The 24,556-nt window shown below is 43.5% G+C and overlaps 1 protein-coding gene across 1 annotated transcript in view; it reads left to right on the plus strand.

The window, feature by feature from the left end:
• Positions 1-24,334, plus strand: part of ago4 (argonaute RISC component 4) — a 33,251-nt gene extending 8,917 nt beyond the window's left edge. The window contains exons 6-17 of the mRNA XM_083646403.1: positions 1,314-1,461; positions 1,784-1,903; positions 6,281-6,409; positions 10,883-11,016; positions 11,972-12,156; positions 13,832-13,991; positions 16,884-17,055; positions 17,885-17,998; positions 20,793-20,927; positions 21,335-21,436; positions 22,153-22,352; positions 23,724-24,334. Of these exons, the coding sequence (XP_083502529.1) occupies positions 1,314-1,461; positions 1,784-1,903; positions 6,281-6,409; positions 10,883-11,016; positions 11,972-12,156; positions 13,832-13,991; positions 16,884-17,055; positions 17,885-17,998; positions 20,793-20,927; positions 21,335-21,436; positions 22,153-22,352; positions 23,724-23,832 (1,708 nt within the window). The 3' untranslated portion in view covers positions 23,833-24,334. The remainder of the gene's footprint in view (positions 1-1,313; positions 1,462-1,783; positions 1,904-6,280; positions 6,410-10,882; positions 11,017-11,971; positions 12,157-13,831; positions 13,992-16,883; positions 17,056-17,884; positions 17,999-20,792; positions 20,928-21,334; positions 21,437-22,152; positions 22,353-23,723) is intronic.
• Positions 24,335-24,556: the final 222 nt, after the last annotated feature.

Consider the following 24,556-nt stretch of genomic DNA (forward strand, 5'->3'; position numbering starts at 1 on the left):
TCGTTTATCCAGCGTTGTTTGGGCAATGAAAAGGGACACTGCTCCAGGCCAACTGAGTTCATTTTCTCGATGTACCTTTCCCTCTCCGTTGGAGGAAGTGTACTGAAATAATCTTTTGACATGATCTAAAAAGAAAACTGTCCAAATCCCTGTAAAACCCCGCAAAACTATTTCTATCTGACGAGAGTTCCTCCGTTCGCCCCGGTTAGCCGCGGTTTGTTTTGCTAGCTGCAGTCGCCAGGCAGTGCTTCCTTGTATTTTCCCCCGTCTTGGGCGTGGCTTCTGAATGATGATGCGTTTTGCAGTGTCTCTATGGCATCGAAGGGCCCCTTGACTTCCTGCCCTTTTTTAATTCAAATATGCCAAAAAGTGAAATCCCACCAACACCTTGTAAATATCCAATTGATGCAAATCTCGTCACATGCCCCCATGTCGGTGCAATTTCTGCTCGGGTCCAATTTCAGCTCGGGCAGGCATTTGATTGGCTGCAACGTGGTGGGATTAACGTGGCCAAAATGGCCGACAGTTTTAGATTAGCTAACAAGCTAACGCTAAACCACTGATGTTATCAGACATGATAGACATCAAAAATATGAATCGGGGTTAGAAGGATTAAGCCCAATTTATGCTTTGTCTGCCGACACTTTTGAAACGGTCGCCGACAGAAATGAGGACTTGAGTCGACACTTTCAAGTGTCGGCGAGCAGTGTCTGCTACCTGGTGAAATGTCTAGTGTCGCTGACTACGTCACGATGTGTCGCGCAAGTCTGATTGGCTATATAGACGGCACGCGCGCTTGACTTCCTTGTTTTGGTTTTCACTCGATTGAAATGAATGAACGTGTCCCCGCTATTTTTATCAGCCTGTCCTTGATGTATGACTTCGTGAAAATCACAAAGAACGAGAGAGGAGGTGAGTTGTGTGTCGTTTATATGCGGTTGCAGCCAAGTACGTTACATCTTGCCTCCGAGGTGGTTTCACTCTGCGTTCCTCTTCTCTTGGCTGTCTGCTTATAGCGTTCGAGTGTCACGTGACCGTTGAACCGAGGCGAACATTCACTGAAGTATGAATGCAACACCATGAGCGACACTTTATTTTTCGTCTGCGAAAATGTGCTGAGCGACACTTTCTAATAAGTATAAATTAAGCTTTAGACTCCATTGTGGACCCCGAGCACTTCCGGTAGGGCCAGCCGAGTCTGTAGGCCGAGTAGATCCTGTACCTAACCCCCCCCCCTCTGTTGTTGTTGTTGTTTTTGTTTTACATATCAATGTGTGTCTCTGTGGATTGCCCACGTCTCCATTCGTTTGCAGGTTCCCCTTGCAGCTTGAGAACGGCCAAGCCATGGAGTGTACAGTAGCCCAGTATTTCAAGCAGAAGTACAGTCTGCAGCTCAAATACCCCCACCTACCCTGTCTTCAAGTAGGGCAGGAACAGAAGCACACCTACCTCCCCCTGGAGGTGAGAACCAGGCTCTTTGATGCACTGACACACGCGCTCGTTATCATTTATTGATGTGTTTTTTAGGTTGGATACAAAACTGCCATTCTCTGTCTGTGGATTTCTCCCTTTTTTCATTTATTCTTTTTCCTCAGATCAGATCCTGGTTATTTTATTTCTTTTATTTTTGTGATCTAGTGTTGATTATTTTCAAACTCGCACAACATATAAAAAGAGATACACAAGTGGAAATACGAAGCCAGAAACTTTGACAGGCTGAGAATATAATACAATAGCTGGGTATTTTTGTTTTCTGCATGACGTGTTGCTTTGTGCCCTGCAGGTCTGTAACATAGTGGCAGGCCAGCGCTGTATCAAGAAACTGACAGACAACCAAACGTCCACCATGATCAAAGCCACCGCTCGCTCAGCCCCCGACAGACAGGAGGAGATCAGCAGACTGGTGAGTGGACGAGTCCCTCTCGGGGCAGAACGCTGTGGGTGCGCCTGAAACCCCGGCCCAGCCAATCACCAGACTTAAAACACGCATTTTTTTTTATTTTATTTTTTATTTTACAATTTTCAGAACAAAAACAGGCTTAGATAAAACAGAACAAAACAAGACAAAAACAAAAAATATATATATATCAACATTTCAATGTTACAACATTGTGCTATCAGCCACATCAAGTGCTTATTGTGCTTGTAAGAGATGTGCGTGGGATCCCATGCAAGGGGTCAATGAAAAGTCAGCTGGGAAAGTTACTTGTTGCCTTCAACCTCGTCTAAGTAGACCAGAAATGGATCCCAAATAGCAGAGAATTTCACAAGAGAATTGGTCCTCAGGAACCGGAGTCTCTCCATACGTATAACCGAAAACATGTCTGTCAGCCACAGCTTAAAAGAAGGTGGAGAGGAAGACTTCCACTCCTTCAGAATGAGTCTCTTGGCGACAGTCATCCCCTGTGTCAGAGACTGCTGCACAGCTGCTCTGAGGAGCAGAGAGGACTCCGAGCAGCCGAAGATAGCGAGTTCCGCCACCGGTCGAAGGGTTATTCTATAGGCCTTAGAGTACCAATCAAATATTTTGGCCCAAAATCCAGACAGTGAAGGGCAAAACCAGCATGAGATAGTGTACCCTCTGACACCTGACACCTATCACATAGTGGTGAGACAGAAGGGTAGATCTTGTGCAACCTGGACTTGGAATAATGAAGACGATGAATGACCTTAAATTGGATCAGCTGGTGTCTGCTGTTAATTGAGCAGAGTTGAACCACAGACAAACTCCTGTCCCATATACATAACCTCAGACAAGTCAAAACACACAACATTTGATCATGTTAACACTCATTCAGATAATTTTCGTTGGTTTGGACTATCTTGCCTCTTTCTGCACATGCGTGCGCATTTGACTTAACGTCAATTGCGTTATCCATTTTTCAGTGAGAATTTGAATGGATGTGCTTGTTATTTACCCCGGGGCGCCCGGGCTTGATGTTGGTGGCGCAGCCCATCTTTATTTAGAGTGCCGCCCAACTGGGCCGTTTTCGGTGTACAGCGGTGAAAATGACAAATGTACCCAATCATTGCCGGGTGGGGGGGAACAAAATGTCTTCTGACGGTAATGGAGTCATATGTTTTGATCAAACTGTTGCTTCATCAGAATGAACAGCAATAAATCATATTTTAAAAACGTAAGCCCATGTTAGAGTACTGCGTTCTGTATTTGTTAACTTTTCTGATTAAATACATTGGATCACCTAAACACACATTATGCAATCCTTTTATTTTGCACACATGTAAACAACAAATTCACACTTGCGGGTGAATCCTCCATCGGAATGAATTAATTCAGATTAAAAACAAACAAAAAGAAGCTGTAAGCTAACTATTAGAGTTACACACCAAACCCCGTCGTCCCCTGCTGTCATAATAAAAGTTAGCCCTAAACTGTTTACATGATCTGAATCAGTGTAGGAAATTTAAAAAATATATTTTGGGGGCAACTTTTGCCCCCACTGTCTAAAAACTGGGGGCATTTACAAAATGTTGGGGGCACTTTGAAAAATAGTAATTAGTGCATAAAGTTACTAAAGCGTTAAAGAACAGCGCTGTGTGTGTTCTTCATCATCATCTTCTGGCACCCAACTTGCAGGTGCCGAGTGTGTGTTAGCGATGGAAATTCAATTAATTGAAAATAAAATGATCAAAATATTGGGGTAATATTTTCCCCTGCATAATGGTTTTTAGGGGCATTTAAGGGCATTCTGAGATGTAGGGGCATCGTGGGGGCATTTTTGCCCTTGCCCCTGGCTAAATTCCTACACTGATCTGAATGTAATATTGTCTAGTTGTTTATAGTTTTTGTTTTTGGGTATGCGGATTGTATTTTAGCTCCCACGTCTACATCTGCTTGTGTGAGATTAGGACAGTGCACGGCACGCGTGTGGTAATAGGAGGGCAGCGTGCCAGGTTGAGAAGCTGTCAGTCTTGGTCCCTGTCTGTAATGCTTGTAATAACCTGCTTGGTCCCTGTCTGTAATGCTTGTAATAACCTGCTTGGTCCCTGTCTGTAATGCTTGTAATAACCTGCTTGGTCCCTGTCTGTAATGCTTGTAATAACCTGCTTGGTCCCTGTCTGTAATGCTTGTAATAACCTGCTTGGTCCCTGTCTGTAATGCTTGTAATAACCTGCTTGGTCCCTGTCTGTAATGCTTGTAATAACCTGCTTGGTCCCTGTCTGTAATGCTTGTAATAACCTGCTTGGTCCCTGTCTGTAATGCTTGTAATAACCTGCTTGGTCCCTGTCTGTAATGCTTGTAATAACCTGCTTGGTCCCTGTCTGTAATGCTTGTAATAACCTGCTTGGTCCCTGTCTGTAATGCTTGTAATAACCTGGGGCAAATTTAGCCAGGTACCGGTAGTGGTGTCATTTTTTTGGCTCCTGACGAGCGTCGTGGAGGACTCACCTGATTTCCTGTAAGCCCGCCCACATGGTGAATCCTGGCACGCCACTTCTCTTGCGACGCGCACGCGGAGCAGCAGACAGTCGTCGGGGGTGTGTTTCCTCCGACACTTTGTGCTTTTGGAATTGTAGCTGTTTCTTTGAACTTTGGTATAAAAGATGAGCTCCACTCCCTCTCTCTGTTTACACGGCCTTAAGAACGCTGACTAAAAGTCATTAGGGGTATAGGACTAGACAAGCATCTGCTTCCTCCTACTCCTTTTCGGACACCATTTGATTAGTTATTTTGTTTTTTTTGGTCTGTTTTTATTTCTTTTTTTATTTCTTATTTTATTTTATTATATGTATATATGTGTACATGTATATTTCCTTTTTTAACGTTCGAAATTCATTTTCATTCATTCATTCATTCATTCATTCATTGATGATGCTTATCTGGAAATCATTTTTAACACGTTGACTGCCAATGACGAGATATCTCGTCTTACAGAATCCAACCGTTGAGTGCCAAAGACGAGATATCTCGTCTTTAAAAAAAAAAAAAAAAAAATTTGACGGTCGGGCGTGGATCAACGCTCCCCCCGTCTCCTATAAAAATATTGGAAGTATTGAATGTGTATAATCTATTTTACCGACCAACTAAGTGGCGACAGTGCTCTCCCGACAGAGAGAAAGCCAACCAAATACAGCCGCGGGAGCAAGCCATTCTCAAGGAAATGGCTTGGCGATTTTACAGTCATCAGTCACCAGACTCGCCCGAGAGCGGCCGCGCCAGCAGCAGCATACCGAGAGCGGAGACCGGTGCTGGCGTGGGGGATTGCAAATTTGCATAATAGATTATGGGTGAAACACACTTTGAAACACCCGCAGAAAGGCCAGAATCGCACGCATTCCGAAAACCCAGAAACGAACGAGCCTCATTCTCATACTGTAGGCGAAAACGCTTTCACGCTGCTGCACACCGGCGCACAACGGTGGGGGGTTCCAAAAATAGACTGGGTGGGCAGCATAAAGCCTAGAATCGCACAAAGCTTCATCAAAGCTCTCAACCGAAAATCCAAGAAACGATTGAGTCCCATCCACAGTCCACACTCGCCACACTCGCCGACGAGGGGCCGCCAGAGAGGGAGGCTGCTCACTGCTCAGACAGGCAGGAGAAACTGGCTTGTGACAAACGCCACCAGACACGCCCACGGAGGGAGGAGTTTAAAGGAGAGGGTGTTCAGAACTATATTGTTCAGATGTCTGATCTCTCACTGATGCCAAAAATAAATGGTTAAAGTGACTGTTCTGCCTGTTTGATTGAATTTCACAAAACTGCGATTATCTCAGCTTCCTGTCTCAGACGCTCAAACCATGCTGTACTCAACGGCTAATATCTACATAACTACTAACTCTACAAACTAACTCTTTTAGACAGAGAAAGCACACATTCTATTAGTACTTTTGTGAACTTCGTGTTCACAAAGTCCAAGCAGAAAATTATCCTCGGCTCTTGTAAAATGAGCCAGAATCCTCAAAAAACGGCTTGGCAGAAGCTACCTACAGTAAAAAAAAAAATGGCTGGCAGTGAATGTGTTAACAGTTTATTGTCCTCTCATCCTCAATCCCCCTTTTTCTAGCTAAATCAGTGTCTTGTTTTAAACCACGTTATCTTTTTGAAACGACACATAATCTATCATTCTTCTTCTTGTAATTTGCTGTGTGGTGTCTCATTTTCAATGTAGCACGTTTTAATTTTGTTATTGATATGACTCTACTTTTTGTAATTCATGTTGTATTTGTTTTAGGTTTATTATTATTTTCCTCCCTCTGTCTTTCTCACCTCCCTGTCCTACAATGGTCTTATCTCCCCCCTCTTCCCATCCCCCAGGTCAAAAGCAACAGCATGGTCGGGGGCCCGGACCCGTACCTGAAGGAGTTCGGCATCGTCGTGCACAACGACATGACCGAAGTCACGGGCCGTGTCCTCCCAGCGCCCATGCTACAGTATGGGGGCCGGGTGAGTACCGACACAGGGAGAGACTGTGGCAGGGTGAGTACCGGGTGAGGGCTGCACTCTGGGGGGGGGCGCATGCCCGACTGGGGAGCACTGGAGGGTGGGAGGGGGGGTGCATCACAGAGTGAATGTTGGGACATGGGGGGGCGTTCCAGGTTGGCAGAACTCACTCATCAGAAGACGTGTGAGACAACATACGTGATGTGATTTATTCTGATAAATGAAGTAACAATTGAATACATTCTGATCAGATGGTTATTGAACGATTGCGTTCTCTGAGTCAAATTCAGAGAAGGTTAGATATAGTTGGATTTTGCACTAACCAACCTATTTCCAATAAACAATCAATTTACCCTTTATATTCTGGATCAGACAATTGATCTAATGTGTTAATCTAGTGCTACAGGGTTCCCACAGGCCTTGAAAACCCTTGAAAGTTTGTCCATTTGAGAAATTAAATAAGTCTTTTGAAAATGAATGGGTAGTCTCGAAAGCACTGGTATTTTTTTTCCATTAATTAAAATATAGCACCCAAATCCATCAGTGTGCTTCAACTGCATCCTAGATCCACACATCACATCTCGAGGAAAAGCCTGTGATGGAGATTTGTGTTGATACAGCTGCAGTTTTAAAATGAAGGATTTCAACGTGACGTCTTCACTTGACAAGATCACGAGTAAAGTACGAGGCCTCCGGTATGTTTTGTGCCAACAAATAAACATTACGATTTGATTTTGTGAATGTGGGAAACCCTGAGGCTGCTAACTCAGGGTGCGTCTGGTGTGCAACTGCACTGTTGGCAGACCTGAAAGACCTGGAACTCGCCCCATGTTCATAATCCAGTGGTGGACCTCAACGGTCTGTTCGGTGCGTTTCTCCTTCCAAATGCTCTTTGCCTCCACTGGCACAGCACAAGTTGGTTGGGCTGGAGTATCGTATAGACGAGGACTTGAGTTTCATCTGTTAACATTCGCTGCTGTCTGTGCAGGTGGAGGTGAGGAGGTGAGGAGGAAGTCACTGTAGATCGTTGAGATTGGCCCATTGAATCTCATATCAGCCATTGAATAGTCACTAGCCATTATGCATTGAGATCGGATGGCGCACGCAGAGGACAAGTGGAAAAAGGAGAGGAAATCCTCCTGGATAGAAAAACAAAATCCCCAGTTTGTGAATACAAGACGCAATTGGGAGTATTTTATCTGGCTCAAAAGTCAACCGTTGTATGTTATTATTTATACATGTCTAGTCCTTTAACCCATTGATACCTGATGCAGCATTTGTGTGTATATCCCTCATTTGTGTGCGTATCCCTTTAAGACCGCGAACCGCGTTAACGCGGTTCGCGGTCTTAAAGGGATACACACACAAATGCTGCATCAGGTATCAATGGGTTAAAACATTATGGGCAGTGGTTCCCAAACGTTTTCATGTTGGGACCCAAAATATACATTTTGTGTCTACCTGGGACCCAAACTCACACAAAAAAAACATATGGTAATGAGTTACCATGACGACCAGCTGGCGACCCACCCCCACCCCCACGGGTCCGCGACCAAAATTGGGTCCAGACTAGTGCTGCACGATTTGGGGAAAAGGTGCGATTAGGGTGGACAATATTGCGATTGCGATTGTGATTGCGATATAATAAACAAGAGGTATCTAGGGATGTGCCGGCATGAGTTTTTGACGGTATGATAACCTTGGACAAAAATACCACGGTTTCACATATCACAGACTAAAATACATGAAATATGTTACAATTTAAAATATATTAAAACTAAAAAAATAAAACAATTTGAAATTAAATTATCTTTACAAAAAAATAAAACATTTTGAGACATTTGCCTGTCCCAAACATGAAAAAAAGAAACACTAGTCAAATAGAAACTGCACTGTGTTACAGCACATAGAAGATGGCTCAGCAAAGTTGCAAAGTGAGTTACATGTCTGTCCAGCAATACTAATGAATGATACACCCCATTTATTTATTTTGTAGCGACAGATGGCCTTAAACGCCACACTCACGTGACGCTTCTTGAGAGAGAGAGGTGAGGTAACGTGCATCTGCAGACTTTAACGAGGGACCATGAAGGCGTCATGTGACAGGCTAGTTAGCTAGCCTGGAGGTGATGCTGCCAGTGCTGGCAGCTGCGACAGTGTTTTGCTGCTATCAACCTTGTTAATCTCGTTATATTCTTCATCACAGCGGGTCATCCCCACTGTGTACTTAATCGCGCACTAGTTCTGCATAAGCACCTGCAGCTCTCCTTATTTTACTGACGTTCTCACTGATCACACGGCTGTTTACATGCGTTTCTGAACGAACGGCTAGCTAGTTATTAGCATAGCTTGCTGTGAGCGATCATGGATGTTCTCTCTCGCCCTCTGGGTAGATAATATGTAACCTTGCTGCACATAACATTACTTATTTGCGGGAGTCCATGGGAGAAGTCTCCCGCTAGTATTGATGCCCAGTGTGATGGCAGAGAAACGTGTGTTTGCTGCGTCGCGTGTAACGTTAGTTTAGAGGAGGCTCTCACACACACACACACACACACACACACACACACTCAAAAAGACGTGAAAAAAATAAAATAATGGCACACTTTTGCGGTTATGTAATCGCACGTGCTGACATCGCGATTGCGATTCGATTAATCGTGCAGCACTAGTCCAGACCCACAGTTTGGGAAACACTGCATTATGGCCTAGTGGTTATGGGATTAGAGGCTGAATTGGGATTCAGGGATTGTGCATTAAAGAAGGGAAAATGAATGTGTTACTAACTGGAGGACGATCAGACTCTTTACCACCCAGTACTTGTAGTATTTACCACAAATAACTTGCTTCTTCTAAGAATGTTTTTTTTAATGATCCCTGCGGGGGAAATGTGGGTTTGAAGTGAATGCGGAAGCCCTCCGGCCAGCTGTCTCGCATTCTCCGATTCTCCGTACCTAATTTTTTTACAATTGTTTCCTGCATAGTTTTAAACAGATTGTTTGCTTGATAAAGAAATGTCTCTCGCGTGCCAATGCCGAGCTTAATCCTGCTATTGGCTGGCTGAACTACAGGCTCATTCATCTACCCAGGATTTGTTACAGCACTATCTGAATGTCTTGGCCCGGTGCCTGCTGGGATATTGAGTCTAATCGCCTTCCAGTGGAGTACTGTTCAATGTAGACTTGACTGCTTTTACCCGTTGCTGTGATCACTTGGTATGCATGAAAAACACACACTTTTTGATCTTTGCCACTGTATGCTGATGATGATGCATGACAGACATATAGTTGCATCAAAGTATTCACAGAAACAAATATGAATCCTGAAGTGACTATATGAGATGAGCTATAGCAGCGGTCTTATTTCCTGTGTAACTCCACATGCACCGTGAATTGATTCTCTGATTGAATGGGGGAGATCACACTGATCATAACCACGAATCTTTACGAAATTTTAATTCACTGATTTTGGTTGATGCCGGAAATGCATTGAAGTTCAACCTGCTTGGATACAGGTGGAGAAACGCTTCACTTCTCCTGGCATGTTACCATCATATAGTTCCTTTTGGCCACTTACTGTGGAGAACATAAACTCCATGGCCCTTTTGTAAATCTTGTCAACAGTGCCGTGATCGCTGAATCTTAATCACTCATGATTATGATGATCTGGAAATTAATGATTTTACGGTAATGATTTAATTAATAGACCATGGTGCCTAATCCTAACCATGGTACTGATAGTGACCTGCAGTGTTGTTGTAAAGCTGAATATTAATATTAATGGCTTTGGGTTAGAGAGAGGAACATTCAGAACAAACACCCTATACATCATACTATAGAAGACCTTAGCATGTGTTAAATTGGTGTGGGTCCATTATTCACAAACCCTCTCAAAGTAAGAGCACTCATCAAGCATCAGATGATTGTCTTTTTGAATCAATGCAGTAGTACTCATGTTTGGCGTCAGGACTAATTTAACAACCTATATGAAAACAGGATATTATCTGCAGTAATTTCTGTCCACTTGAGTCTGTCCTGAACGTTTCTCTCTCCTTCGAAAACGAGCCAAACGATGGCGCGTTACATGCATAGAATAAATTGTGGTTGCCTTGTGCACGGCAGGAACAATAGTCCACACGTGGGTCAAAAAGATTCCAATGCACACTGAAATACTTCAGACCAGTTTCATAATTCAATCTATTTCATCCATATGAATATGAACACTATCAAGCGGGTCTGTAGCTTTTCAGTGCGTGTAGATTAGAATCCTTGGATCTGTGTGATTCTGTTGAATGATGAAGGCCACACATACATTTGAGAAGTACAGTTGTGTGGGCAGCTGAATGCATTCTGTTTGCCTGTATAAGGAGGGAATATATATAGCTGTGGGTCGAGTGGGGTTGGGCTGTAGTACTGTCTGCTGTATTGGCTCATCTTATCGGGGGGTTGACTAAGAGAGTAGGGACTCTCTCCGCAGAATAAGACCGTGGCCACGCCCAACCAGGGCGTGTGGGACATGAGGGGGAAGCAGTTCTACGCTGGCATCGAGATCAAGGTCTGGGCCGTGGCCTGCTTCGCCCCGCAGAAGCAGTGTCGAGAGGACCTGCTCAAGTGAGTCCCTGCCAGCCTAGCTGCTGTATTCTGTGAGTTACACTAAAGCTGCTGTCAGACATTTACTGGATACAGACGAGAAGATGAGGGGGAAAAGTCAAATCCAGACAAACCTTTATCCTATGATTTTATTTTATTTTATTTTATTTTATTTTTTTATTTTTTATTTTATATTATTTTATTTTATTTTATTTTATTATTATTATTATTATTATTATTATTGTTATTGTTATTGTTATTGTTATTGTTATTATTATTATTATTATTTTTTTAATTTAATTTAATTGTATACCATACCGTGATCTTCCTAGAAGGAAGAACAGAGTCTTATAAGTATACCAGGGTTCCTAACACAGGTCTGGAAAGTTTGGAAAAGTATTTAGAATGAATTTGATCATTTCCAGGTCTAGTAATAGTTTGGGAATCTGGAAAAAAAAAGGAAGTCTGGAAAAGTCTGGAAAATGCTGTGGTTCAGGTGTAATACACGCATAAGTCTGTCTAGCTTTGATATTGTAGTAGAGCCACCTGACTTTGAGTCCACCGTTTTTGTTGGTGTGAATAATACTGTTCAGATAGAGGGATGCTCTTGTTGCCCAGCCGCTGTCAGCATGTATTACATCACCTACCCACCACAATCACATCCAGTCAAGAACATCGGCTCTGCCTGGAGTTTAGAATAATAATAGGTTTTATCATATAATATCATGGAACCCTGCCAATCATCTCTCACATTCTGATGGCTGTGGAGAACAATCTTCATCTATGGAAAAAGATATGACCTAGTTAGCAGGGGCAAGATGTCCATCTGCGTAAATCATATTGAACGCCAGACAAAATCTTCAAAACAAATCAACGTCTGGGGCGAAAAGTATGTAATTTTTTTTTTTTTTGAAAATGTGTAGGAACCCTGCTATACTGCTGCTTTCTGATGGGTTGTGTCATTGCGTTCCAATAGGAGCTTCACTGACCAGCTTCGGAAGATCTCGAAGGATGCTGGTATGCCCATCCAGGGCCAGCCGTGCTTCTGTAAATACGCCCAGGGGGCCGACAGCGTGGAGCCCATGTTCAAACATCTCAAGATGTCCTACGTAGGTCTGCAGCTCATTGTCGTCATCCTGCCGGGAAAAACACCAGTCTATGGTAAGAAATGCAGGATTTCTTGCTTTTACTGGGAATTTTGTTGAACGAGGAGAAGGTAAAAGTCTTTTTAGCCACGGGGATAGAATAAGGGAAGACGGAATATTACATGGGAATGCTGTATCGCCACATTTAATTTCTTTTTGCATAAGGAACTTCTACAATGTAGTGTAGGACTATTTTTCTGCTTGCATTGAAATACTTCTCACCTGTTTTGTGGTGTTCTAGTCGCATCTACTGGTAGAGGGTCAGTGCTGTATTTAACACGTTCACTGCCAATGACGAGTTGAGTCGTCAAAAAAAATCCAACGGTTGACTGCCAATGACGAGTTGAGTCGTCAAAAAAAAAAAAAAAATTGACGGTGGGACGTGGATCAACGCCCCCCACGTCTCCTATAAAAATATTGGAGCCACCGAACGTGTACAACCCATTCCACCGACCCACTAAGTGGCGACAGTGCTCTCCAGACTAGAAAAAGTCAAGCCAAAACTGCAGGGGAACGCGCGATGAAACCATTCTCTTACTGTAAAATGGATTGGCGAAAACGCTTGCGCTTTCGCGCTGATTGCTGGCGGTGGGGGATTGCAAATTTGCATAATAGATTATGGGTGCAACACACTTTGAAACACGCAGCATAAATAAGACCAGAATCGCAAAAGAAACCCCGTTTCTTGGGGTTTCTCAACCGAAACCCCAAGAAACGAGCGAGCCCATCCTCGCCCAGCGGCCGCCAGCAGACAGGAGCAGCAGCAGCAGCAGCAGCAGAAACGAGCTTGTGACACGCCCGCTGCAGCCAAGAAGAACACACACGGAGGGAGGAGTTTGAAGTAGAGGGGGGTTTCCTGCTGTTATGGAGGAAATTACTGTTCAAAACTATTGTTTAGATGTCTGACGTCTTACTGATGCCAAAATGAATGGTTAAAGTGACTGTTCTATCGAATTTCACAAAAAGCTATTTATCTCAGCTTAAATTTTCAGACGCTGAAACCATGCTGTATTCAAGTGCTAATGCCTACATAACTACTAACTCTACAAACTAACTCTTTTAGACAGAGAAAGCACACATTCTATTAGGTAGTTCTTTTGAGATATTTTGTGTTCACAAAATCTTGGCAGAAAAGAATCCTCGGGTCTTGAAAGATGAGCCAGAATCCTCAAAAAAAACCTCTGGCAGAAGCTACCTACAGTAAAAAAATGGCTGGCAGTGAATGTGTTAAACAGAAACATCATTCGACTCAAATTATGTTTCTGTTTAAAAACAGCACTGTGGCCATAATATGGCTCAAATTGAGCCATATTAAACTCGGTTGGTTCTCTAACCCAGTGGTTCTCAAATGGGGGTTCGGGGACCCCCAGGGGTCCGTGGCACTTTGCCAGGGGGTCCGCAAATAGTTTTCATGAAAATAAAAATAAACTTTTTTTTTTTTTTTTTTTTGCAAAAGCTTCATAGTTCAATGGGGGAAAAAATTGTTTAAATCTAAAATGGTTCATGGATTACATTCTAATCTAACAAACCTATCAATTTAAAAGTCAAGCACGTTACCGTGGAAACAATTAAGCTTAGCCCAAAATCACAAATCGGAACGAGGGGGTCCCCGGTATATTTTCTATCTTGTAAGGGGTCCTTGGCTGAAAAACATTTGAGAACCTCCGCTCTAACCCCTCCCTCTCCAACAGCTGAGGTGAAGCGGGTGGGAGACACCCTGCTGGGCATGGCCACCCAGTGTGTCCAGGTGAAGAACGTAGTGAAGACGTCCCCTCAGACCCTCTCCAACCTCTGCCTCAAGATCAACGCCAAGCTGGGGGGCATCAACAACGTCCTGGTGCCTCATCAGAGGTGAGCTGTCAGCATGGCCATTTGATTCAATGTATTTGGATTTTAAATGGAAATGGTCGATACTAGACGGTGTATATTTGTCATTCCTTCATTGGAGTGTAGATCGGAGGTTTTGGTTGTTGGTTTTGACTGTTAAAGATCGGTTTGGTGCTTTCTGGATTAAAAAAAAGGTCCTGTGGTCATCATGTAGAAAGGAATAGATCCAAGATACTCTGAATAATAGTGATAATCTGCAACACTTTTCATATACGGTAAATAAATGTCAGATTTGCTACTCGGCATTGGCACTACATGTATAGAGAGCCAAAGTGGAACATCACTTCCTGCTTCAGCACTGTACCAGAGATTTTCATCCGCCATTTATTTTCCCATAGACATTTCCTAAAATCCTTATAAAAATAGTTGTACTTGTTCAAACCAAACGGTACAGATATATTTAAACAGGAGAGATCGCATAACATTTAACTCGGACCAAAACGTAAAAAAAATGCGGTTTTAAAGAACATATTTTTTCTATGTTTTTTTTTTTTTAGTTTTGGTCCGAATGAAATGTTCTATGGTCTCTCCCGATTCTAAATATAGCTGAACCGTTTGCTTTGACCAAGTAAAATGATTTTTTATAACCATTTTAAGAAATGTCTATGGGAAAATAAATTGCGGAAGAAAATCTCTGGTACAGTGCTGAAGCAGGAAGTGACGTTCACGTTGCCTCTCTATAGTAATTCATCCTAACCCAGTGAAAGTGATGCGTTTCAAGCAGCAGCAACATCAGTTGTTTGCAATAAATAAAAGAAGAACGGGCAGTGCAAAATCACCATTGCAATGAGTGCATGACACTAAAGACAAAATGTTGGAAAAAACAAACAAACAAAAAACAGGAACATTATCACGTTAATATGCCTTTTTATTCTATTTGGCTAGTCATTTTTAAGCTGTCTGGGTGCAGTTTTTAACTTACTAAAGAATAAGGCTTTTTAACTGATGAGTGCCACATGATATTTCCCCCCCACATGATATTCTTCATCAGTGCTGTTCTTGTTCTTAGAATCAAAGATACACAAGTTTGTCACGCACACTATGACGGCACGGTGGCTCAGTGGTTACCACTGTTGCCTCACAGCAAGAAGGTCCCGGGTTCGACCCCGGCTCCGTCCCAGGTCCTTTCTGTGTGCAGTTTGCATGTTCTCCCCGTGGGTTTCCTCCGGACTGCTCCGGTTTCCTCTCCCACCGTCAAAGACATGTATGTTAGCCTAAGGGCCTGTGTCCACCTAGCGTCTTTTCATCAGCTCCGGCGTCGATTTTCAATTGTTTCCAATGGGGGGAGAGCGTATGCGGGCGCACACGGACGTCTAGAGAAAGTGCGCAGCCCCCAGCGTCTATTTTCACAGCGCTCTGGCGTTTTTGTGCGCCCGACTCCCAGCGCTCCCAGCTGAAAATATTTTAACTTTTCAGAAAGACGCTGGTGTTGGGTGCTGCTTTTCTGGCAACTACCGTAAATTCCGGACTATAAGGCGCACCGGTGTATAAGCCGCACCTTCAAAGTTGACTATTTTTTTCTTATATAAGCCGCACCGGACTATAAGCCGCGGGTGTTTTAATGGTATTTTTTATTATTTTTTATTGTGTTTTAATGTTTAATTACCATATGTAATGCTCCCATTTATTAACATTTCAACAAAACAACATAACACAACACCACCTGTGTTGTTATTTACAGTGCACACAGTGTCATACAGTGTCATACAGTGTCATACAGTGTGGTGAAAAGAGGGCAAGAGAGGAAATTAAAACAGAAGTGGCTTTATAGTTAGAAAGAGTGCTAAAAAAGAGAGATTTTTTTTGAAAAAATCCATAGATAAGCCGCACCGTTATATAAGCCGCAGGGGCCAAAAAAGGCCAAAAAACGGGAAAAAAGGTGCGGCTTATAGTCCGGAATTTACGGTAATCATATGGAAAAACTATCGCAACAGAGACAGAAAGGCTCAATTGTGGGAGCAGATCGGCTAGACACTTAATATTTCTGGTGAGTGTTGAGCTAAATCACTGTATGTGTGTTGTTTGCTAATGTTAGCTGTCAGCTATCAAGCTAGCTACCGCACTGAGCTAACGTTAGTTTCAGACTGCTTCCTTGTTATATTGTGCGCCGAGATCAGCGCTTCCCAGCGTACTTCCAGCGTTTAACGTCGGAAAAAGACGCTAGGTGGACACAGGCCCTTACATACATGTATTACTGTATTAACCCTAACTTAGGGTTAATACAGTAATACTCCCCGTCAGTGTGTTTGCAATCTGGGAACCCATCGGTTAAACAAAACAAAAACTTATTTTCCCTCTAACCTCTGGGGGCAGCAGCCCCGTTTCAATGTGGCGCAACAGGAACTCAAGAGGCGCGGTCGGCAGGGGAAGAAAATCCCTTTCCGCTCCCTGCAAGCTCTGCCATTGGCTCCAACTGACCGGCTCCGCCCATTAATGGATTTATTTTCTGCTCCTTGCGTGTCGCTCTCAAATCCGTCCGTCGCTATGAAACAACAATAACAACTCTAGCTCGTTGCTAGTAGCAAGTAGCAACTTGCTATACGCTAAGAATGGTACGTTTTGACTACACAGCGGTCACGTTCACTTCATTTTGATCGGGTAAAGCGCAGCATGCGTGCGAGCGCTGTTACACCCCTTTTTGACGGAGCCTGCCGACAGATTTCCGATGCAAGTCGAAAGTCTAGGCACTGGAGTTCCAAGGGACAGCAGTTGAAAATTAGCCATCTGGCTAACACTGGTGCATTTACAGTAATGTTCATTAATGTAATAAATAAAAATAAAATTAATAAGTGAGTCTTTTTCCTTTTCCCATTCTCCCCTCATTCTCCTCCATCCGTCCGTCCCGTGTGTGTCCAGGCCCTCTGTGTTCCAGCAGCCGGTCATCTTCCTGGGTGCAGACGTCACGCATCCTCCGGCCGGCGACGGGAAGAAGCCGTCCATCGCTGCGGTGGTGGGCAGCATGGACGGCCACCCGAGCCGCTACTGCGCCACGGTGCGAGTACAGACGTCTCGGCAAGACCTGTCGCAGGTGCCCGCTCCCACACAGGTTTGTAACTTGACTTACTACTCTCCTTGTAAATGTTCAGATCCTATTGTTAAACTGATTATACATTTCATATTGCTGCAATCAGCGCTCCTGTTAATGGAATATGTTGCGTCTTTTCTTTGAACAATGACAACAATTTGAAGTGCTGTCTGTCATTTTGACACTGTAAAAATAGGTTATGACGGAGTTTTTACGACCCGGTCTGTCAAATTGACAGACAATGCGACCTCTGGCTGGAATATAAAAAATGGCAGAGTGCACATTTCTCAATTCTCACATTATTGGAAAAACATTTCAGGGAACTTTATTATTGAGTTTAATAAACTCAATAATAAAGTAAATAATAAACTTTATTATTATTATTATTATTAGTCTCTGGTTATATTTGAAGGAAATGTATGGTCAGTTTCAATAGATGATTTTGGCATGATCCATGGCTCAGTACTACAATTATTAAACACATGATTATTAATTGGTATAATTAGTATTGGTATACTTGTCATAATTTAATTATGGTTTTTCTATTGTGTTTTGTGTCTTTATAATGTTGTGTGTGTTTTTATGGACTATGAGTCCGGTAATAAAAGTTGATTTGATTTAAGTTATTCGTTTGGTTTTAAATTCAGTTTATTATTGCACAGGATTTGATTTGTTGCGTTTTTTCCCCTCCCAATTTATCGACACCTCACTTCAATCTGTTTAACTGCAGTTCCCTGCATTGTTGTCCAGTGTTGCCTCCTCTTTTTTGGGTTTTACCGTAATTGCACGATTGTCTTTCTAGGAGCAACTCTTCAGCCAGGAGGTCATCCAGGACTTGACCAATATGGTACGGGAGCTGCTCATCCAGTTCTACAAGTCCACGCGCTTCAAGCCCACACGCATCATCTATTACCGAGGCGGCGTGTCTGAGGGACAGATGAAACAGGTGAGATATTAGCAGTGTGGGTCTTATCCTCTGGGCTATTATCCTTTTTGGACAACAGTGCTCCAGGCAGCCATGATGTTGCAAAGTATAGGCCTTCGGTTCTTAACAAATAGACGATCTCTGGCGCAAATGATGACTGGTGACGTGGTTTATTACGGCGCGCGCAGCTTTGCGTTTCCACTGTAAACCCAGGATTTACACAGGCTGGAAACTGGCTGGAAGGGGGCTTTAAGGGTGTTTTGTGCAACTGATTTTATTTTATGGACACCTTAACTCGGCCTCTAAGGAAAATCTTAACTTAAGGTGCTTTGTGCAACCGGCCCCTGGAGATTTAACTCTGCTAATCAGAAATGAGCATATTACAGTAACACGAGTTGATCCCAGTTGTTTAATTGGATGAGACTCAATTACCGTAAATTCCGGACTATAAGGCGCACCGGTCTATAAGACGCACCTTCAAAGGTGACTATTTTTTTCTTCTATAAGCCGCATCGGTCTATAAGCCGCGGGTGTTTTGATGTTTAATTACCATATGTAAGGCTTCGTGCACAGAGGGGATTGTCGGGAAAGAGATGGCTGTTTGGGGAAGCTCCCATTTATTAACATTTCAACAAAACAAAAGTCAGGTCACTAATCCCCAGACAAAATCACACATTGTGAGATGCTTAAAAATCACCATCGGCGGGAGCTGCTGTGCAGCCAAGAACACAAGTGAAATTCGTTCTCTCGTGACCTGTGGTTCTCAACGTGATGGACGATTCACCTTTCTTGTTAACAGTCCTAGTGAGAGGCAGGTCGAACGTCAAAGGCACTTCATCCATATTTATGATCTGCTCCGGTCCGATGGAATATTCCTTGATCTTTCTTTGTGTGAATTCGCCGAAGTTTGTAATTTTCTCCTGGTAGTCGGGAGGGAGTTGCTGACACACAGTCGTCCGCGCCCTGACGGACAGTCCCTTTCGTCTCGGGTTTGTGCATGATCCTTTGCTGCTGCTGCTGTTGTTGTTCCTGTCTCGCTACTGTCTCAGACATGGCTTTCAGGCTCAATCGCCGCCATCGTCGTAACACAGCCAGTTCTCCATCTTTTGAAGCATGATGTTAGATTACAACGAGCTAGTTGTGTGGCTTAGCCTTCCAAAATGTTGCTGTTAGTTTTTTAGAATGTAATACATAGAATTGGGAATGTTACATTCAATTTCATTCAGACTGTCTTTCAAGCTCAATCGCTGCCTTTTTCCCCCCGGAGCGAGGGAGGAGGGAGGGTGTTTTACCGTAGTGGCTGAGAGAGAGTAGTGGCACAGTGCTCCAATCAGGTCGCGAGGCACATTTTTTGCAACATCATCCAATCAGGGTCTCGCTCTCATAATGTCTGTCTTGCTCTCGTTCTGCCTCATACCAACATCCATAGATTTTGGAGGTTCCCGAGTGGCCGTTTGCTGGAAAAATCCATAGATAAGACGCACCGTTATTTAAGCCGCAGGGGGCAAAAAAGGCCAAAAAACGGGAAAAAAGCCGCGGCTTATAGTCCGGAATTTACAGTAGATTATTGGAGACTATGTTGATTATGTTGAATCTCAAAAACGATCATATAACTTAACATTACAACTTTGGAGTTTAACTTAGTAGTTTGAACTTTTATCTGGCATTAAATTTACATGAGTGTGTGTTGCGTCTGGGCACTATCGCAACATTTCCTCATTCGTTCACGACTTGACTTCGGGGGTGCACCTCATTTTCGGTTCAGTGGGTTCTCCACTGCTCATGTCCGCTGTGTTCAAAGTCATAGAAATGCATGGGAAACAACAAATCGGGGGGAATCCTCAGAGCATGCAATGAACGATAATCAAAAGGGAATCCCCCAAAAAGAAAAAGGACCCTGATGACCCACTGCAGCGCTACTCACCTTCAGTATTTGTCATAGAAATGCCTTTTTAGTTTCACCTGTCACACAAAGTACTTTCAGAATTATTTTATGATACTAATACAATGCAATACTAATAGAAAGCAGCTCATTAGGGCTAATATTAATTTATTCGCGACTGGACTACTGTAATTCTCTCTACTCGGGGCTCAGCCATAAAGCCATCTCCCGTCTGCAGCTCGTACAAAATGCAGCTGCCAGACTCCTAACAAACTCCAAGAGACAAGACCACATCACTCCCATCCTTGCCTCCCTTCATTAGCTTCCTGTTAAATTTAGGTGTGATTTTAAGATTTTATTGATCACGTTTAAGCCATACATGGCTTTGCTCCCACTTACATTTTAAATGTATTAGCTACATACGAGCCTAGCCGCTGCCTGCGCTCCTCCGGCCAAACCTTCTTAAAAGTTCCAAAAGTCTGCCTTGTCACAAAAGGAGACCGGGCATTTGCGGTTCGTTCCCCGCAACTGTGGAACTCCCCTCCCGAGGCTATCAGGCTAGCTAACTCTGTAGTTTCTTTTAAATCTCTTCTTAAAACATACTCCTACAGGCAAGCTTTCTCTTAATTATACTATCTCTTTGTTTTTATTTGTTTCTATCTGCATATGCTCATTGTTTTACTGTCGTTTTTATTGTCGTTTTAATTATTTTATTTGATCAGCATTATTTGGTTGTTCCTTTTTTGGTTTTATTATGGGGTATCTATTTTTATATTCCTCAGTATGTATAATCTCTTATCTTGTTGTGTGAAGCACTTTGTAACTTTGTTTTGAAAAGTGCTATACAAATAAACATTACTTACTTACTAATATTACAGAGGTTACCTTTGATCAAAGTGACTTGCTAATTTTTCAAATGTCTTGTGTTTTCAGGTAGCGTGGCCAGAGCTGATAGCCATCCGGAAAGCATGTATTAGTCTGGAGGAGGACTACAGGCCGGGCATCACCTACATCGTGGTCCAGAAACGCCATCACACCCGGCTCTTCTGCTCGGACAAAGCTGAGAGGGTCAGTTAGGAGTTCACTCTGCCTGGAGATGTCTGTTAGGAGTTCACTCTGCCTGGAGATGTCTGTTAGGAGTTCACTCTGCCTGGAGATGTCTGTTAGGAGTTCACTCTGCCTGGAGATGTCTGTTAGGAGTTCACTCTGCCTGGAGATGTCTGTTAGGAGTTCACTCTGCCTGGAGATGTCTGTTAGGAGTTCACTCTGCCTGGAGATGTCTGTTAGGAGTTCACTCTGCCTGGAGATGTCTGCATTTCCACAGTATTTAAAGCGAGGGAATGCTTCCTGCAACAAGATATATTATCATTGTGGGTGTAGGGGGGGAAATGGCAATTTATATTTCAATAACCTGCAAAACTTGTGCCATAACTGTGAAAAGTCTAAAGTATCAACTGACTGATCGCCCCCTGCAGGTTGGGAAGAGTGGTAACGTCCCAGCCGGCACCACAGTGGACAGCACCATCACACACCCCTCAGAGTTCGACTTCTACCTGTGTAGCCATGCTGGGATTCAGGTGAGGCCTACAGTTTTACACATGATTTTCATACAAAAGCTCTGTGCTAAATGATATGTTTCAATTTGTGAAGTGGTCCAATGTCACTTTGAAACCAGTAAACCAGTCAAACTCAAACAACTTCCAATTCAGTTTGTATCTTGTCAGCTTGAATTGAATAGGCATTTGGCACGTATTAGTTAAAATACAAAACTGTGTACTAGTAAATAATAGGAATAGGAACTCACAATTGCAGTCAAGAATGTCTTCAAGGGGTATTGTGTGTTTTTTTTAGACAATGTTACCAATACATGCAAACTGACTCATTTTCAAATGAATAAACTATAAAAAATATATACTTGGAGAGAACAAGAAAGATCGCCAATTAGCTCCCTGGCGACCACAATAATTAGCTATCCATGCTTTATGAGCGTTATTATCAGCATGGTTGAAATGCTCTTTGAGCCTTCAGATTGCTTGTCTGAAACTACCTGCTACACAAACACCATTTGATCACTTCCCGGATTTGCCAAGAATGGCAACCCGGGATCTAATACTGAAAAGATCAACATCTACTTTTTTGTCCCTCCTGGGAAATAACCACGAACGTGGTCATAAACTCCAGCAAACGGCACGCCTTGACGTTTCACATGGTGTGACGTGATACCACCGGGGGGCAGTATTGGCAGGTGTAGCCCATCATCACACGCTGGTCTCCCCCCCCCCCCTTCCCACAGGGCACCAGCCGTCCCTCCCATTACCACGTCCTGTGGGACGACAACTGCTTCACGGCGGACGAGCTGCAGCTCCTCACCTACCAGCTGTGCCACACCTACGTCCGCTGCACGCGCTCCGTCTCCATCCCAGCGCCCGCCTACTACGCCAGGCTGGTGGCCTTCCGCGCCCGCTACCACCTGGTGGACAAAGACCACGACAGGTGAGGCACACGGCAGCAGCAGCATGGCCAACACAGGACTCGTCGTATGGTTCTGGTTCAAAGGGGAACAGGCTTGGATTTTCCTGTTGTTTTGGGACGGGCGGTACGGAGCGGGCTGTGTATACCTCTGTCCATTAGGGGTGCTCCAAAAAATCGATTCTGAAAGGATCGCGATTCTTAATGCCACGATTCCTGGATCGATTCCAAACTCCCAAGAATCGATTCTTAAAATCGTATTTTTATTTTTATTTTTATTTTTTATTTTTTTTACAGTGCACCTGCACGCAACATGCAAGATACCGGCTGAATAAGTGTCCAAATGTTCATGTCATTTGTGTACTGTACTGCCACGGTGCCACCACCTCTTGCACTTAAGAACTCTGGTTAATGTATTCCCCCCAAAATCTATAAATCCTTCTCAAAGTCTACAGATCCCCCCCAGCCTATAAATCCATCTTATCTGAAGAACATAAGGGGGGAATTCCAATTTAGGCCCTGACTGTAATACAGAAGTTGAATTTGAAGTTCAGCATTAATACATTTGTCATTTTTTGTCTTATATTTACCTTTGTGTTATTGCAATATAAAACTACATAATTGAGAATCGATTCTAGATTCTGGAATCGAGAATCGTTGGAATCGAGAATCGTTGGAATCGAAAATCGATTCTGGAATCGGATCGTGACCCCAGGAATCGGAATCGGATCGGATCGTGGCTTAGCCAGATCGGAGCACCCCTACTGTCCATCAAACACAAAATCCTGATTGTTGCATCCTCACACTGTTGCAACGTTTAAAACAATTCCACTGATTAGCTTGATGTTGCTATAAGTAAAGGTCAACATTTTGAAAGGCTATAGCTGCTACACCCCCGCTCCAATTTTGATGACACTTAGATGACACTTGGATAATGTATCTCATTACTGATTGGCCCGAGAGGGGCCTGCGTCTTTCATGGGGGACATTTTTACTTGTCGTCTTGTTAAATATAATGTTTTTGTGTCTTTGACCCGCCTGTCTATCAGTCACCTATCATCATATCACATTAGGACTGATGATGATTGATTAATATATTATTTTCCTCTATGCATGACACGCAGCTTTCAGTGATTTGCATGTTTTCTTTTATTTTTTTTTAAATATGAGGACTTTTACTCACATTATTTTAATATTTTTAACACCGCAATTAGAGGGGCAGTAACAGTAGGGACGACACAGGAGAGAAAGCTCTGTTTGGATCTGATCCCAGGCCACTTCCTCTCGCCTTGCCTCTGATAATATAGAATCATAATACTTTTATTTCCTGCCATTTTGTGTTGTTCTAATCAGATTCCTGAGCGAGCCTGATTTCAAACCTTCTCTGTGTTGCAGTGCGGAAGGCAGCCACGTGTCGGGGCAGAGTAACGGCCGGGACCCCCTGGCGCTGGCCAAGGCAGTTCAGATCCATTACGATACCCAGCACACCATGTACTTCGCCTGAGCTAGCGAGAGCGCGCGCGCCTGCCTGCCAGCTAGCCAGCCGGCCCCACCTCCTACCCCCCTTCCTTCCTCTACCTTGTTTGCCAGTCTCTCTCCTCTCCTGTATCTTTCCCCCTCTCTCCTCTCATTGTCTCGTCTCTTTCTCACACTCAAATCATTTGTCTGAATCTGCACCAAAGCGGCTCTAAAGCCAGGGGGCGCTGCGCTCTGCCGCGTCCCACCGTCTGGCCAGTCTTGTTTTCACGGAACAAAAAACTCCCAGTCGGCGACGATTCCAGTCAAGCCGCCTTCCTAACCAGCAATCCAGCACTGAGAACCACCCGAGGCGGTTTCTCCCAGTGCGCAAAACGAAAACAAACGAAAAACAAACCGTACACGTCACACATTACTACAAGTTGAGCCATTATTTTTGAGTTTGTTTTTTTGTTCTTTGTTTTCAATTGTAATGTCTGTATTGTTGTTTTTTGTAAGATACACTGAGCGAGGGAGTGGACTCTGGCACCGTCTGTGTCAGCGCAGCTCTTCAGCTCTCCCAGCTAAGCAGGTCTCTTATCTACTTTTACCTCAAAGCCCCTTTGGGCAAAAATCTGTCATAAGGTCTTTGGGTTTTTTTGGGTGGTGGGGAGGGAACTCTGCATGATAAGAGGCGGAGGGGCGGTGACCTTTTGAGAATGATATATATATATATATATATATATATTTTTCCTTTTTATGAACGTGTGTTT

The sequence above is a fragment of the Poromitra crassiceps genome (assembly GCF_964638095.1).
Source record: "Poromitra crassiceps genome assembly, chromosome: 11".
In the NCBI taxonomy this organism is placed as follows: domain Eukaryota; kingdom Metazoa; phylum Chordata; class Actinopteri; order Beryciformes; family Melamphaidae; genus Poromitra; species Poromitra crassiceps.